Raw genomic sequence first — 16802 nt, 5'->3', positions numbered from 1 at the left:
GTATTACACAGGTCCTGAGCATATGCAAAAAGAATAATCTTTATACTTTCAATTCTTTAAAGAGACAATCACAATGGAAACATGGTTAGAAAGTGGCTATTGATAAATTTATATTTTCCTAATATCTCAAAGTACTTTAAGACATAGTTGTTGGCCCAAGACAAATCCTGTCCATTTCTTCCTCTTGCTTGCTACATTGATTATAAAAATAAAACTTTACCAATGATTACTACAGGATCATGACTGTCTTATGACTCTGTAGATTTTCTTTCATGTATAGATGTTTCTAGTTCAGACATGATCAAATCTTTTGTGAATTTGAAAGCAGACAAAAGTGACTTCATTTTTGGTTATTTGCATGTCAAGAAATACAATTTTCATTCTTTTAAGAGAATTTTGTGATGTTAGCTTGTCTCCATCAACTGAAAAAAAACGTGTTAATATTTCAGGTGGCAAGAAACATCACCATCTATTTTGTTAAAATAATAATAAAGAAAAACAGAGACTCAGAATAAAACTACGCCAGATAAGAGGAAACATTAGAAAGTAAAAGACCCATTTTGACAAATCAAGTTATATTTATTATGTATAAACTAATGTTCAACTTTGCGGTAAGTGTTAGGAACCAAGTAAGAACTCGAAGTCTTTGTGGTTTCTGTAACATTTACATTTATGTTAAAGAACAATGTAGACATTTGAAATGAAAACCTCCCTAATAATTCATTTATTGCTTTTTTCCAGAAAGCTTTGCATTGGTTAGTTCAGCTTATGATTATGATGAAGTTCTCTCGATTTTTATGAAAGACTGATGCTGGGTTGACAATAAAATATATCTGAGTATTATTGTTTGCTTTTCCCCCTTGTCTTGATTATGCAATTATATATTTGTATCACTTTTGATAAGTTACTTGACATCTAGGAGGCTCAATTTATACATTTATAAAATGAAGGGCTGGAGTAAAAAGTAAAGACCTATTGAGACCTGAAATGTCATGATTCTGAGAAGGTTCTTGAAGGTTATACCACCAATATTTTGCCACCATCTTTTGGTTTCTTAGCCTGAGACCACCACTGCATCCTCAATAACTCTGGAGACATCTGGCCCCTCGGCCTCTTCCTTAGCTTCCAGCACCATCTTGGTTGACCTCTTTGCCTGGTCAGCCTCATACCTATCACCCATTATTCCAATCACACTGTCACATAACCATGGCATCCCTCTTCCGGTTTGAGAAAACTATACAGAGAAATTTCTTCAACCTTTTTTTTTTTTCTTCCTGAGGGAAGATTCTTTGCAAGGGGGAGAATTTGAGCAAATGCCAGAAGACTGCAGTCTGCAAACCCGGAAGAGTGCTCTCATGGACACTAGATCTGCCGGTACCTTGATCTTGGCATTCCCAGCCTCCAGTACTGTGAGAAACAAACGTTTGTTGCTTAAGCCACCCAGTCTAGACTATTCTGTTATAGCAGCCCAACCAGACTAAGACAAGATAAGTCTGCCTCCTTTATACTCCGACTTTCTAGGTCCTAAGGTAGCTGGAGTTGAAAAGGTGGAACTCAGACTCCAGGGGCTGGGCCACCCAGCTGTGGTTACTAAAGGTCTCCTCATCTATGAAAATGGGTTGTTACTAATTGCTACACAGGATGATGTGCAAATAAGGACGACGTATGAAAATTAAAATGTAAATACTATAAAAGTGTCAGATATTATTATCTCCCTCACATAATCCATACGTCCCTTCAAGTCTGTCCTTTAGAGTTATTTCAATATGTCACTTGAGTAAAGGAGTACACAGGGGAGATGGGTACCAGGTCCAATTCCCCTTAGGGAGGAAAGTGGACGTATAGGAATCACTGTAGTGATGAATGGGACCAAGCTAACAGGACTGTGTTACCAACCAAAGCTTATTTTCAAAGATAAGTTCTCAGAAGACTGTAAAATATCTATTTGTAATATATACATAGATATGCATATAATGAAGTAAAATTGTATATAATATGTACTATGTAAACTACACAGTATATATTATATACACATGTGTATATATACACATAAATATGTATACACATACATATATCTCTATGTTAATTATTTTGACATGAAATCAAGCCAATTTTTTTTACATATCAATTTTGAGATGAATGTGTCAGTCTACAAATGGGCTAAATCTAGAGCCGAGATGACTGTACCGTACTTAGGACTTCACAGTGCCATCTTCTGGCCACCAATGCAAGTGCAGTTCCAGTAAAACATCAGTATTTAAACTTCCTAAGGAAAAGCTAGCTGCTGCTATTATTATTATTATTAAGTGGTCAGGTTTCACGCTAGACTGAGTTCAAATGATGACTCTGTTGCTTTTCACATCTGTCAAAGAAAAGGTGACGCTATTTCCAATATGGGAATGTGGTGGAGGGTTTGCATACAAACGGGGCATAAGGCTGCTGTGCACTGACCCCTGGCTCGCATGGCCATGGGCAGGTATGACACGAGTCTGTTTGTACACTAGCCTGCACGCGGCTCTCATCAGCTCTCTTGTTTCTGAGTTACTTCCCCAGCGCTTGACACCACGTACGTTAGTGTGAACCTTGTCTGAGGACTCTGACCCTGAGGCTTACAACTACCAAATCATGGGTTCAAATTCTGCCTCTACCTTTTAGTAATTTTGTAACCTCAAGTATATTAACTTCTCTAATTCTTAATGTCTTAAACTATAAAATCGTACCTTTATGAAGTACGAAAAAGCATTAAAGTAACCCGAGAGAACTGTGAAGTATAATTCTTACACACAGAAAACAATCACCTTTAACAAACGTTACAAATTTTAAAAATTAATTTATGTGTCGGAGCAGTTGGGATGGCTACCTGGGGTCACATGGGTGGCAGGGGCTGAGCTGCAGGTAGACGCAGGTCAGCCTGATTCCTGCCACGTGTTCCCAAACCCACAGCGAACATTCGAGAGCCATCTGGAGCCAGGCGGTGGAACGCTGTAGTTCACTGGTGTGACTTTGGAAAATAACATCCACAAATAAAGACAGTAGCAAGCAAATATCTGATTATTTTTCCTTCGCAATAAAAAACAAAATAAACATCATTTTAGTTAGCACTTTAAAGAAAGGATCTTCTGTCATATTTAGTTATAAGCTTAGAGGAGACCTGGGAGGAAGCTACGTTCTTCTCCTTCTCACCATAAATCAGAGCGCAACTGAGCCTGGCACAGCCGACACAGGCTCATTCCAGTCTCCACATCACACACTAGGAGGCGCTGTAGCACAGTGAGTAAGAGCGTGGCTCTAGCATTATTTAGCGTTTGAATTTAGAATCCACTACTCACCAGTTTATAACTTTGGGCAAGGAATCTAACCCCTGGGTCTTAGTTTCCACGCATATAAGGTGGAGGCAACATCAGTAGTCACCTCACAAGTTTATTGCGAGGATTAACCTGGTTTACAGTCTTATATGATTGTTAGCTATTATTTATTATCTGAGCATCTTTTGCTTCCTTTCTTTGTTATTCCACAAGAACTAACTGATACTGTAGAGAAGAAAAGACCTGAGTCAATATGGCTGGTATCGTCGAACGTTCTGTTTAATACAAGAAATTCATCCAAAAAAATTTTTTTTCCACATCATGCCAAACCAACTGCTGTTAATTGGGGGGGGATGGAAAGGGATGAGTCAAAACTTTCATTTTTAGCAGGCTAAATATTACTTCTACTTGGGCTGAACACTCAGATTTCCTTCCTTAAGTAGAAAACAGCAAGCACTGATACAGCCTCACGTGCAGGTCTTGGTTTTCATTGCCTCATTCTCATATAACTTTTGTGATGAACTCAAGGGGGAAGGTGGAGTTAAGTTTTCATTCTTCTCAGTGTTATCTGTAAGATCTCACCTTGCTGTCAAGTACTTTCCAAACAGAGGATGCCCCCTGATAAATCCACGTCGTATAGTTTTATACCATTTAGTTTATTTGGGCATTTTCTCAGCCATTTGCAGAAAGATACATGAGGCAGAGAAGTATTTTCATGTAACTTCACTGATAAATGCAGCCTGGTACATAACAAGATATTCACTTATTAAATTTACTTGTATACATGTGAAACTAGGTGTGATTTTTGCCAAAATGTCATCCTCTTTCCATCTTCCTGAACTGAGCCGCAATGTCCACACTGTAACTGCCAAGGAGGTCAAGATGTTCCAGACCCTCTAGCTCTTAAACATTAGAGCAGCGGTTTCCAAGCTGTCATGCACACAGGAAGCAAATTCTATGTTAAAATGAAAATGCTCTGGCCCTTTCCCCAGAGAATCTAATCTAATATGGCTAGGGTGGGGACCAGGAAGTTGCCTTTTTAACAGGCATGTTAGGAGATTCTGATTTAGGTCTCTGAGGAATGCACTTGGAGAAACATTGATCTGAGGGCATATAGGTTTTCCACATAGAAATAGTGAAATTAGCTGCCAAACTTCTGTCTTTATAATAAAGGTATGTATTTGGCTGGTCTTAAAACTAATGAGTTTCTTTGGATGATTTATTTTAAGCATACTTTCAGTGTAGCCTCTCCCACCTCATGAAAACATACAGTTATTTGCCGACATGGCTTACTTTCAGCATTTGTATTTGTATTATACGTTATTATGTTTCTTCAGTGTGTATTTACACAGAGATTAGATTCTACCAGCAGTGCTGAAGTTTCATTCATAAAGCAGTTCTCAGAAATGATGAGCTAGGATCTGACCACTTTCCAGCTGGGAGAATATGGGCTAATCATTTACTGTGTCCAAAACTCAGTGTCCCTCATGATAAAACATATATAAGTATAATGTGTTGCAAGGAAGTAAGCATTAAGTGACAGAAAGTAAGCTTCTAGCAATTGCCAGGGCAATAATTAGTCCTCAAAAATATTGGTTGAATTTATAATTTCCGTGTTGCATAAAATGACCAGATGAAATAAAGACATACATACAATGCACAAAAGGGATTCAATAGCTTTCAATATTTTTCTAAATTGTAGTGTCAGAAAAAGAACAATTTGCCCCCATTGTTTATGTGAACTTAGTTGTAGAATGAGCTCACATTTCACTTCGTGGCATCTCAAGGAAAAAGCTACATACTATCAACAATATAAAGCTTCCTCAACCATATCTGCTTCTTGCCAACATGTCACTTCAATTTTTCACGCATTTTCTTGTTTCCTTTATAATTCAGAGTTCTTTTCCTCCTCTTTCCTGCTCAATGTTAAGAGCTTAGTTTACTGCAAAGACCAGCAATGAATGATAGCAAGCGTTAAAAAAGAGCAAATTCAAAACAAAATAACAAAAAAAGCAGCAGAAACAGGAAGGCTCAAGTTGAGCACTCAGTTGAGTACTTAGCACACAGCGTTCAAAGTGTGCTAGGTTTCTCATTCCCCTCTGCCATGGCAGCCCCTTCTCCATCTTTCTTTGGAGGTGTAACCAATCTTACCCCATTGAAAGACCCCTTAATTATAAAAGTCCAGAACTCTCCACTCGTCCAAAGGCTTGTTGGTGTTTGCCCTGTCCTAGTCTGGACCTGCCATCTTTAGGTAAACTCGAAAAATGAACCTTCTTTAAAGACATGAATGTGATATTATTGTAATGTAATTTTAAGAACTATATTTAATGTTTAACCAGATTAGTGACATAATTTCGAGCTTTCAGACACAAAATAGAAGCTAGGTCAAGTCACAGTGGTTTCCTTTATTTTTCTTGAGGAAATTACAGATGTTTAAATCAGTGTTCCTAACTGGTATTTGTTAGGATGATCCAGAAATGGCTATCACATTGGCCTCAAATTATCTGCATGAACTTGGAGAAAAAACACATTGTCCATTCAGTTTTTTTTTATCTGTAATAAGGGAGGATAGGGCCGAGCTCCAAAATCTCTTTACCAACACTTTTGTCTTGTCTATGTTGGTATGAGGTAAGTTTTTATTAAAGACCACTCTTTCTGAAATGCAAGTACACTCGGTAGGGCAAAATCTCTCAATCCTTTCAATCAGATAATATAAGAATGGCAATACACAACTAGAAGGACCTGCAACTTAGATATACAACTGTGTACAGGGGGGGTTTGGGGAGATAAAGCAGAAAAAAAAAAAAAGAATGGCAATACATTGAGCTATCTTTCTCTGTGCTAGACACTATTCTTTATATACATTAGCTTATTCAATCCTCTTGACAAATATAGGAGAGAGGCATTGTTAACAGCTTTTTATTGATGAGAAAAAATGTGACTAGGAGATGTTACTCCACATTTCTAAAGTCATGTAGCTAGTAAGGCTAATCCAAAGTCTGATTCCACATTCTTTGGATTTAACTGATTTGACAGGTCAAAGATTTCCTGTAATCCCACCCCTTTAATCAGCTACCCACTGTGTAGTAGGTGCTTCTAGATTCTCAGAGTTATGGTTTGAATCAGAGCCTGAAGAGGGGAAATTAGAAACTCTCATAACCCTCTTGAGGATAGGCAGGAGGAAGTCACAGAAAGTACCACCCTCCACAGGGACACGTGCTGAAGGCTGGCCCAGAACCTGCATTAGCTCTCGTCCATGCCTTAGCTCAGCTTCAAGGACTACTTTGGAAGAGAGAAAGTCATTGCACCTTTTCTGTTCCTTTTTTTTTCTAAGGGTCATCCACTGGGCTCAATTCCCTCCCCACCCTGCCCCCAGCAGAATCTTATCAGAAAATAAAACATAATTTTATTATTTTGGCTGTAACAGTCAAAAACTTTCAAAGTCTTTAAGGAATTGATTTATTTCGAATTTTAATAAAATAATTAAATTAAATGTTGATTGCTCGAGATATCCAATATAAAAAATCAACACACTAAATTGTAATCTCTATGCATAGTAATAGTGCACATGTCTTAGGATTTTCTGAGGGACTACAAAGTACAGTTATGTGCATGCCCTGTGATAGAGCTTAAATACATTCCCCTCAATCCAAATGGCCCTATGTGCTGGACATTATTATTTTCCATTTTATAGATGAGAAATTTAAGTCTCGGAGTGGTTAAGAAACCTACGCAAAGGCAAAGAGCTTATGATTTGAATGTATAGGATGAAATCTATGATCACCTAACCCTAAAATTGTTACATAACCATAAATTGCTCACAGGCTATGATGAAAGTGTAGAGAAACATAAACCAAATGAACTGTAATGTCACTACACATTAAAGCTGGATGTGAACAGATTTTGGAACTCATCTTTGTAAGATGGTTAAGTTTGCTGCCCATTGAACAATACTACACCACTGTAGCGTAAATTTAATAGCAAATGTCTAGCTGGAACTACATTTATAGAAATAGTTTCAATGAAAAGATCCAAAGGCACCAAAAATATCACCTTATAATAGAAGTGAAAGATCAACAGGAACCATTATAGGTGTATCTCTGGAGGGGTAAACTGTGCACAGGTGAGAACTCATTAATGACACTCTGCTTTGGGTCTTGAAAATGACCTGGAATCTTTTTCTAGGCCAGCTCACTCTTCAAAAAACAACTGAATAAAGGCAAACCAATGGTGTTCAACTCCTCGTTACTGTAATTCCCTTTGACCATAACCTGTTGTTCTATCATGATTACATGTGGTCAGAGAATTTGTTTTAAAATTACTTTCTACTCCATAATAACCAGGATAATTCCAGATTTAAGGTAAGCAGCAACTATACAAATGTGGCTTGATTACTGAAGAGATATGTCACGGAGAGCAGTCACACACTAAAACAGAAGGAGCACTGCGGAAATTTCTAGGTTCTTGTTTTGGTTTCCCTCTGTGGCCTTAGGCAAGTCTCAGTCACTTTAGACCTCAGTTTTCTCATCTCTAGAATGAGGGCTTCAGATGAGAACACAGCTTTGCATTCACGGCATGCTTCCCAATAACAGGCTCTTTGCAGTACACTCCACAGTGACACCAAACATGTCAGACGTAATTGCAGCACAATCACTACCTATGTAGTCTGCTATGATGTCTACCCATGATGTCTGCTAGTGTTCAGGAAGGCCCTCTCAGGGCACACTGCTTACTTGCTCGACCTTCAGCTTGTGGCTGAACAGAATGGTCTACTTTCGATATCTCTTTGCCTCCTATAATCATGAAGCAAAGTTCTTAGATGTCCCGGCAAACACCTGCCCTTTCTCTGATGCAGACTTAACATAATCCATGCCTTTTATTTCCCCTTAGCAGCAAATCATACCCGGTTCTATGATCCACTCCATTGACAGACATCAACACACATTCACAGATTTATACGCATCAATAATCTATGGCAAAATATATATCTTTTTCATGTAATGGTGAAAATTTGATGGCACAACTATGAAGAGTTTATGACAAAATATGTGCGAACTAGTTGAGGCCAGATGATCTGTAAGGTTGTTTACAAAACCGGCTCAGTAGCACATCCCTTTCATGTGATGATTCTTAAGACATAACAGTTGGGCTTCTATATTGGTGGTTCCCAAACTGTTCTCCATACTAGAAAGAAAAACCTCAATGTCATCTTTTTTCTTTTAATTTTTCCAAATTTTTGCAGCTTTTATAGATTGTTAATAGATGACGAAATGGATTAACAAGTAGAAAATAAAGTTTTAGAACTTTTATATCAACCCTGCTCATGTAGTTTGAAAGCATCCCTTTTTGTTCATTGACACCTGTGCTCAGGGCTTTGATTTGGTCTTATGATTTATGCACTATAAATGCAATTAAATTTTAAATATATGTACAAGTTAAGTAGCTAAATATATACTTTTGTGCTAAATCATATTCTATATGATAAAATTAAATATCATAATTTTCCTTGGTGCTCACCAAAGTGCATGGCACCATCCAGGCGCTCTGCCACCAAAACACTTTTGAAAGAACCAGCCTAGTTAGCAGGTAACTCTCATTACTTCTCCTGCGTCTTCTCCTCTTTGCTAATCTTTTCTTTCTTTTGGATGATGACTGTCATGCTCAAGAATTTTGTGTCACCAATTGATTTGTATCCAAGTTTTCATTTATTCTCTCTGTCTAGATCAATCACATTATACAAAGATTTCATGAAAATGATAAAAACAACATAGTAATAGTTGCAAAGGCTAACCCCTCTTGAGCACTTTCTGTGCTCCAGGAGCTAGGGTAAACTCTTTTCCTAGATGAATTCATTCAGTTGTTACCACAACCCTCTCTGGTATGTTCTATAAGTAGTCCTATTTTCTACCTGAGAAAACTGGAGGGAAAGGATATGTAATTCACCCAAGAGCACACCACCACCAAGTGTTACATGATATTAAAGTTGATTACAAAATATCCTTTCTCTCACTCTCCTTGAAAAGCAGAAGTTACTTCTCAAACTCCTTAACTGGCATTATTCACTCTTTCCTTTATAGACACTTAGAACTTTGTTTAAAAATTTTTTTGTTCTTATTTATCTAATTTTGTCTTATATGTAATTATTTCTGTACATGACCAGATTATGAGAACATGCATTTGTAACCAATAGATTATTTTATTGCTCTGATGCCTTATGCAATAACCAACTCATTGCAGGCACACTTTTAATGCGTGATAATGAGAACATCAAAGACATTTCTAAAGGTTATGAACACAAGTTCAAATGGATTTTTGGGTTTTCCAGAGAAGAAAACTTAATATTAAACATTATCTGTTTAACCAGGCTACTTAAATTATTTAGCCCTATATATTAAAGGGATTTTCCTCTAGAAGTCAGTCCAAAACAGGCGCATGCACGCGCACCCCATGCAAACACTCTTGTAACACACATGAGAAAACATCATTTCATGAGAGCCACATCCCCTCAGTGGTGTCAGTGATTTTTGCTTCCTGGTTGGGAGGTCAAGTTCTTTCTTTCAATTACATGGAGTTTGGTGTGGGACAATTGCACAGTTAAATCATAAAGTGTTTGAGGGGTCTCTTTCATTAGTTATAGGGAAAATTTAATCCACAAAAGTAATCCCGAAATGTGTCATTTTAAAAACTGCTACCAGAAATAGGCACATAAGGTCCAGAATTGAAATCTGGAAAATCAAAACATTTTCTTGTTTATATCTTCTTAGCCTAGAAAAGACATTTCTCTAATTCGATTACACAGAATGGTGCAATTCTTATCACAAACGAATGTCTGTACGGTCATACAAAGGTGTGTGTGGGACAACACTCACTGTGTGCAGGGCTTGAGAAAACAAACCCAGGTCACCTCTGATCAATTGGGGGGGGGTTAAAGTAAGACTGCTTCCTACGTCAAATTTATCTGCTTAAAAATAAAAGTCTTGGATGCTTATTGTGTCCTTATTGTGGCTCTTATCTTTCCTTTATCCTGTACATCAACTTGACTCTGTGGTTAGGTTAAGGCACAGAGCGAATAGGAGCCTGGGGCATCTTCAGTATATAGTATTGTCTAAAAATAGATTCCACAGTAAACATGTGGTGTGACTGCTGATCAGAGGGCCCAGGAGAGACCTCTGAGGTGACTCCTATTGGGAAGACTCTAACCGACCGTCTGCTTAAAGTTCTTGCTTGACGGAAAACCACCAGAAGTCAGTAGAAGTCAGGGAAGACTCCACCCCTGCCATGTTCCTCTCCCCATTAAGTCATTTAAAACTCAATAAATCAAAGGCATCAAGAGGAGAATCACAGCATAAAGGAACAGAGGTTCAGCGGACGAAAGCACAAGCCTTCTCCAGCACGCCATGGGGCCCTTTTCACCAAGCACTTCTAAAGAGTTTCTCACCCTACCATTCCTTTCAATGCCTACACTACTTCTTTCTGAAGTGAATTGCTGGCTGCCTTGGAACAGCAATTTAATACTTCTACAGAACGAGCCTGCTTAAAAAGTACAGCCATTCTATTCTGAAGCTATTAAACCAACACATCTGTTTGCTTTCCTTGCCCACATTTATTTATGCACAGGTTAAACGGATTTCTGTATTAGCCACATTATTCATAACATTAACTTGAATTCTTTGAATTTACATGTGCTTTCTAAATAGGAGAGACAATAGACCAGGAAATTAAACCGTTCTCTTTAACCCTGTGGGGTTTACCAGTAAAACAGAGAACCATCTTTGGCTATTGTTGAAGCTGAGCATTTAGCTTTCTTTCAGGACAGATGAAGTAAGTCTGATTGGGGGGCATCGATGTTATTCACTATGGTGAAAATGATGGAATTTTTGTGCTTCAGAATCTGAAGCTGCTATAAAAAAAGGTGGGGATGAGGAGCAGACAAAAACAGAAAGCTGTTCACAAATACCTATTTAGAAGGCAGAATGTTTTTGAGCTTTCATCTCTGTGAGTAGAATACCATTACATAGGAACTCTCCTTCTTCAGGTGCACCATTTGTTTTAGTGAGCACATTGCTTTATCTTAATACAAAACTGAACTTTAGACCTATTAGAAAGATAGCAGCAAGGTATTAAAAGAGCTATACCCAGAGCAGAGACATTGAAACAAATGCATTTTTGCATCAAGAGTCTCAGATCCACCTTCCTCACACTTCGAAAAGAACTTGACAGTTAAAAACAAGTGATAACACCCAAAGGCTATAGGAAAATCTAGCAAGTGCCAACCCTCTGCTAATGCGTTCAATGCAATCTAAGCACGTGCAATGCCATTTGCTTCACAAACAGGACCACTGAGTAAGAAACTAAGTCAACAGAAGTCTTTGGCTTGAAAACCCACTGTCACAGGTGGTCATGGCTGAGCTACACAGTTATTCTCAGCAGGATAATAAGCTCACCTCTACTCATGCAACTGTTCTCACAAACCTGTTCAGTGTAGGTTCTAACCAGCATATTAACCGTAAGCCTACAAGAACCCTTAAATATGACAAAGAGAATGGCCTTCGGTTAGACTTCGTTAAAACATAGTCTCTTCTCGCAAAACGACGTCTTGATAGTACCAAATTCATTTTGAGATTTGCTCACTGTCGCAAGGTAATCTGGGTATCCAGTAAAAGAAATTGCTACGGAGTAATCACAATAGCAAAACATACCACAGATTATGAAAAGCTTGACTTTTTCAAGCCCAGCATGCTCTTTTTGTTGAGTCGGCAAGAGGTAAAATTTAAAGAAGATCCGTCACACTTTTCACATACAAGCAATATTTTGCAGAAGTTTCATATCTAAACTAGGTATGACTAATTCTAGTTTTTGTTGTAATAAATGTGTTGACTACTTAAAAAAGATTATCCTTATAAAAATTAATACTTTCATAGAAGGGATGATGATGGCTCTTCATCTTTGTTTTATATAACCAACATTAAGACTCTGGAGGCTACAGTCTATGGAGCTTTCTGAGTCACTTAAATTATAGCATCCTTATAAAGCAAATGTACTTTTGGAAGATTTTCACTGTCTTTAAAGATCACTGTGGGCTGGGTTTCCACTGTTCAAATATTTATTATTTTATGCATATGTTGACAAGCATCTACTTAAGTGCCCAAACTTTGAGAACTTCCTTTTTCTAGAATACTCCACAAGTAATTACTAAAGCATAACACAAGAGTTCAGCGCGAGTGGCAAGACTCTTCAAAGAATAACTGTGATGCACAATTTGCACTGAGTTGCTTAGAGCTGACCACAACTAATGACATGGGTTCTGTAACTGGAGCAAGTATTATGACACTGGGAGGCAAAGTGATTTTAAAACCATCTGCATTTTGTAAACTAAAGTGACAAGCAACCCTTGGAGAAAATCATGACTACAACTCACATTCCATTTTAGTTGGGGAAAGTCACCTGGGCTCTGTTTGCAAGGAAAGACTAAGTTCATCACCTACAGGGGTGCCAAATCAAACAGTCCTCACACTGGAGGGAAAATCTGGTTACAAGAGCCTGAAAGAGAGTGTGTAGACGAGGAGTGGAATCGTGAAGATTACTGCCCCGATTGTTCATAGATGAGTTTTCTTCATCCTTCTCAATTTCAGAATTAGATAGAACCCTATTTTCTCCCTTCATTTTCCATCAGAGGCACAGATAATGTTTCCATTCACATAGATTTGAAAAGCTCCTCATCCTGTGTGGGTTATTTTATTTTATAGTAGCCAAGGGAAAGAGGTTGCTGCCAATATGATGCTAAGGGATGCAGAAGAAAGGCTTAGTCCCGGGCAGTGAAACAGTCCACCTTTGTGCTGCTCTTGTGGGAGAATGCAAGCCCATCACCAACTTTGGGACTTGATCAACAGTGGGAGTCACAAAACTCCTTTCAATCACTGCCTTTTAAACCTCCACTAAAAACAGCTCCTCTGTGTGGGGCTTAAACTCCCCTCTCTGGCCACTGACCAGTACAGTGCTTCTTTGTTTCTGACGAGGCTCTCTGCATCAGCACCCTGAGGGGGCCGTCTAACTTTTAATCACCTTGTGTGCTCTTTAACTAGACCTGTTCACAAGGCGGCCAAATGAACTTGCCTACCGCTATGCCTACTCAAAACACTGAAACAGGCCACTTCCCAAGTCCGGGAACTTTGATGCCAGGCTTATCGTCTTCCGGGAGTCCTGGTTTTTCTCTGGTTCCCTGTACCTTAACATCAGACACTCTTGGGGGAGGAGGTAAACTCTGTGGCTATTAAGACAGCTCCAATGTAAAGACAGTGCCTGGTGACAATTCCTTCCGTCTATCCGTCTATCTCCTTTCCTTATTTTGGTCTGTTACGGCGTGTTATCTGTTTGCTACTAGTAGGGGTGGAGGGAAGCACGCTGTATTTGGAAGGGAAAGCTCTCGGTCCTGTCACTGGGAGCAATATCGAGACTTTCTCCAAGGGCTGAGAGAACTAGAAAACGGCTCTACTCTGCAGGAAGGATGTCAGAGTCCGAAACACAGAGGGACCCTCTAACTTAGGCGGGGGATGTAAACAGCTGAAGTGTCTGTCCTTGGCCCCCACAGGTGACCTGCAGTAGTTCCAACCTGCCGGCAGCGCCCCTTGGCTCAGGTCCCTCGCGCTCCTGGACTCACCTGGTGCTGAGGATCAGCGCCGGCAGCAGAGGCAGCAGGTACAGCGCCGGGCTGAACTGCATGCTGTCGCCTGAGGGGGCCTCCTTCCCTCGCTGCCTTCGCTCTCCCTCCTCCTCTGGGTCTTGTCGCTCGGTTCTGGCCCCGGCCGGCGATGAGCCCTCTCCAGCAGCGGACGGAAGGAAACGGACAAATGGACGGACGCCGCGCGAAGGCAAGCACTGAGCGCGGGGAGTATCTTCGGGAGTGATGTCACCGGCGAAGCGAGCCCTGCCCGGGATCGTTCGGCGCCGCCGCTCCCGAGCCCGGAGGGCGCGTTGTCACTCGCGCTGGAGGCGGCGCGGGGAGAGGGAGGGGGCGCCCAGCGAGGGCCCCGCGCGCTCGGGTCACCGGGCTGCGCTCTGGTCCCCGGCTGCACACCCGCCCGAGGCTGATCATTTATCCCGCTTCTTTCAAGGAAGGGAGGGGCGGGACCGGGTCGAGGAGAGAAATCTAATCCTCCAGTGTTGAACCGGCGTGCTCAGCAGGAGGTGAGACCGAATTCACTGGGAAAGACGATCAGATGCTCAGAGTCGCAGGCAGGTGTCCCGCACCTGATTAAACAGTGTTTGGAAGAACCTCGTTCTGGAGAGAGTGTTTAAAATATTCTAATGAGAAATGCATAGTAATTCGCCTGATGCTGCTGGAAGGACAGCAGGAGTGAGCAGCGCCCAGAAATGCACCGTGAGCCCTAATGCCATTGCAAGCTTCTTAGTCCGCAAACACGGACTATAAGAGGTGTCAGGACAGTTAAGACATCTGCTGCTTCTGGGTTTTGAAGATTTCTGATCTTCCTCTCATTTCAATCTGTCGGTTTGTACCAGCAGCTGGCAGTGGGATTGGAGATGATGGCCCAATTTCACTCACCTGAACGGCTCCTTTTCTTCAGGTGTGGAAACAACTGAGAAATTCATCAAGATCGTAACAGTAATTAACTCAGAGTGGTGGGATCGGAAGGCAGAAGGTTTGATGTGTCGTTTAATTTTCTATATTTTCCAAATTTTATATAGTGAACATCTGAGATTTAATAAGCTTTATTTTAAAAAATTAATTAGGAAAATTCAAAACAACTCTAATACGAAAGATTTTGCAGAAGCAATTCTGGAAAATAGCACCAACTTCATCTACTGAAATGTTCAATTCTAGGATCTTTACAACATGCTACATTTTTTTATATTCTAGCAGGATATCCCAGTTAAATAAATGTTTATGAAGCACTTCTTCACCCATTATTTCATTTGAACAAGAGCCATTCTAGAGAAATATAAATTAATATTATCCTTATTATAGAGGAGACCGAAAACCACCAAGATCTGAGCCAGATTTTTTTTTTTTAAAACAAAGAACTGCGTTCTTCTAAATCTTAAGCAAACGTTGCCTGGAACATCACCTCTGGCACAACTAGCCCAGTGATTAACACAAAGTTGATGTTCAGTAGAGGGTAAAGGGCACCCGAAACCCTATAGGGTGAAGGGCAGGCGGTCTCCAGGAACTCCTATCCAGAGGGTACAGCTCATATCCCATTTTTTCAGGGACAAGGCATTTACAGTAAAGTTTAGATGAAGCATCTTCTTTAATCTAATTTTTGAAGACATTGCTTGTAGGAAAAACACAGCCTTTTCTTATAAAGCTTCATTTTAAGAAGGATACAAGTTTAAAGAATTAACCATCTAATTTACTGATTTGTTTTTGCTTTTCCTTTTAACGGGATTAAAGTTTAAGACATTTATACAGAACAGATATTATTTTTTAAACCCCAGTCTGTAAAGTAGCTGAGTAATAACTTTTGCAAACTGGATACCAGCCCCTTAGGCAATAGTAAGATCCACAACAGATACAACTAGGCACCGGCAAATCAACTCACTTGCGAAGTGCATGTCATTTGCAAAGAAAAATTGCGCTACACTTTGCTGAAACAGAACTCGGACTCCAAAGGAAAATGTGTATTTCAGTTGCTCCTGTGAGAATTGTTTAAGATAGATTTCTTGCTCAGTGTGGAAAGTAATCATGTGAGTTGAACACCCAACAAAGACCTATGGCTACTAAGCAATAAAAAAAGAATGTGTCTACTAGGAAATACTCATATTTGTAGAACACGTTTTTGTTTACATAGCAAGTTTGAGTTCGTTATCTTCTGTTGTAATTATAGGAACCAATTGTGATAGTCATTTCTATGATTCTCCTCTTTTGCAGTTGAGTTGACAGATTCAGAGTGGTTAAGTAACTTGCTCAAGGTGACTCAGTAAATTATGTAGTGGAGATGGCATTTGAATTCAGTCTGCATCACTTTAAAACATTTGTTTTCTTGAGGAAAAGTTTTGGATTTTTTATACGTATGTAAGAGAAGACTTTCCTCAACCTGCACTGTATTACTTTTTATTAGATGTACAACGTAAAACAAGAGTCAGACTAGTGTGGACTGTCAACCAAGAAAGGGAAGTATCAGAATGAACTTTGTTTAGAGTGAGTCTCACGGTTATGTTGTGCCTCTGTATTGGATACCAATAAAGAACCAACAAGCTTTGTTGTTTTTTGTGCATTTTCTGCAGAAAAAAAGATATCTAACTTAGGAGGGCATGAGAGCGTCAGGCAAGCACATCTTGGAAGGGGAGCCTAAGTGAGATTTTGGAAACTCCTGCAGACTTAGAGGATTGAAGTGCTATATTCTGAATTCAAGTATCTATCTGCCTCCAGCAGAAGTCTTTTCTTCTTGGGGAATTACTACACTGTAAGTCTCCCCCACCCATGACATTCTGTCCACACTGTCATGGGAAAACTCAAATCCAGAATTGGTTTTCTGGCTT

The 16802-nt window shown here is 39.6% G+C and overlaps 1 protein-coding gene across 7 annotated transcripts in view; it reads right to left on the bottom strand.

Annotated features, from left to right (window-relative positions):
- The window catches only part of LUZP2 (leucine zipper protein 2), a 458146-nt gene extending 441633 nt beyond the window's left edge, over positions 1 to 16513 (bottom strand). For 6 of the 7 annotated variants that reach the window (XM_070624543.1, XM_070624544.1, XM_070624546.1 and 3 more), the window contains exon 1: positions 13963 to 16513. In XM_070624543.1, the coding sequence (XP_070480644.1) occupies positions 13963 to 14024 (62 nt within the window). In that variant the 5' untranslated portion in view covers positions 14025 to 16513. The remainder of the gene's footprint in view (positions 1 to 13962) is intronic. The other variant, XM_070624549.1, reaches the window with a different exon arrangement.
- Positions 16514 to 16802: the final 289 nt, after the last annotated feature.

This window comes from Equus przewalskii, chromosome 6 (assembly GCF_037783145.1).
Source record: "Equus przewalskii isolate Varuska chromosome 6, EquPr2, whole genome shotgun sequence".
Classification (NCBI taxonomy): domain Eukaryota; kingdom Metazoa; phylum Chordata; class Mammalia; order Perissodactyla; family Equidae; genus Equus; species Equus przewalskii.
Note: the sequence above shows the minus strand (reverse complement) of the source record. Positions and strands in the feature narration are given on the sequence as shown.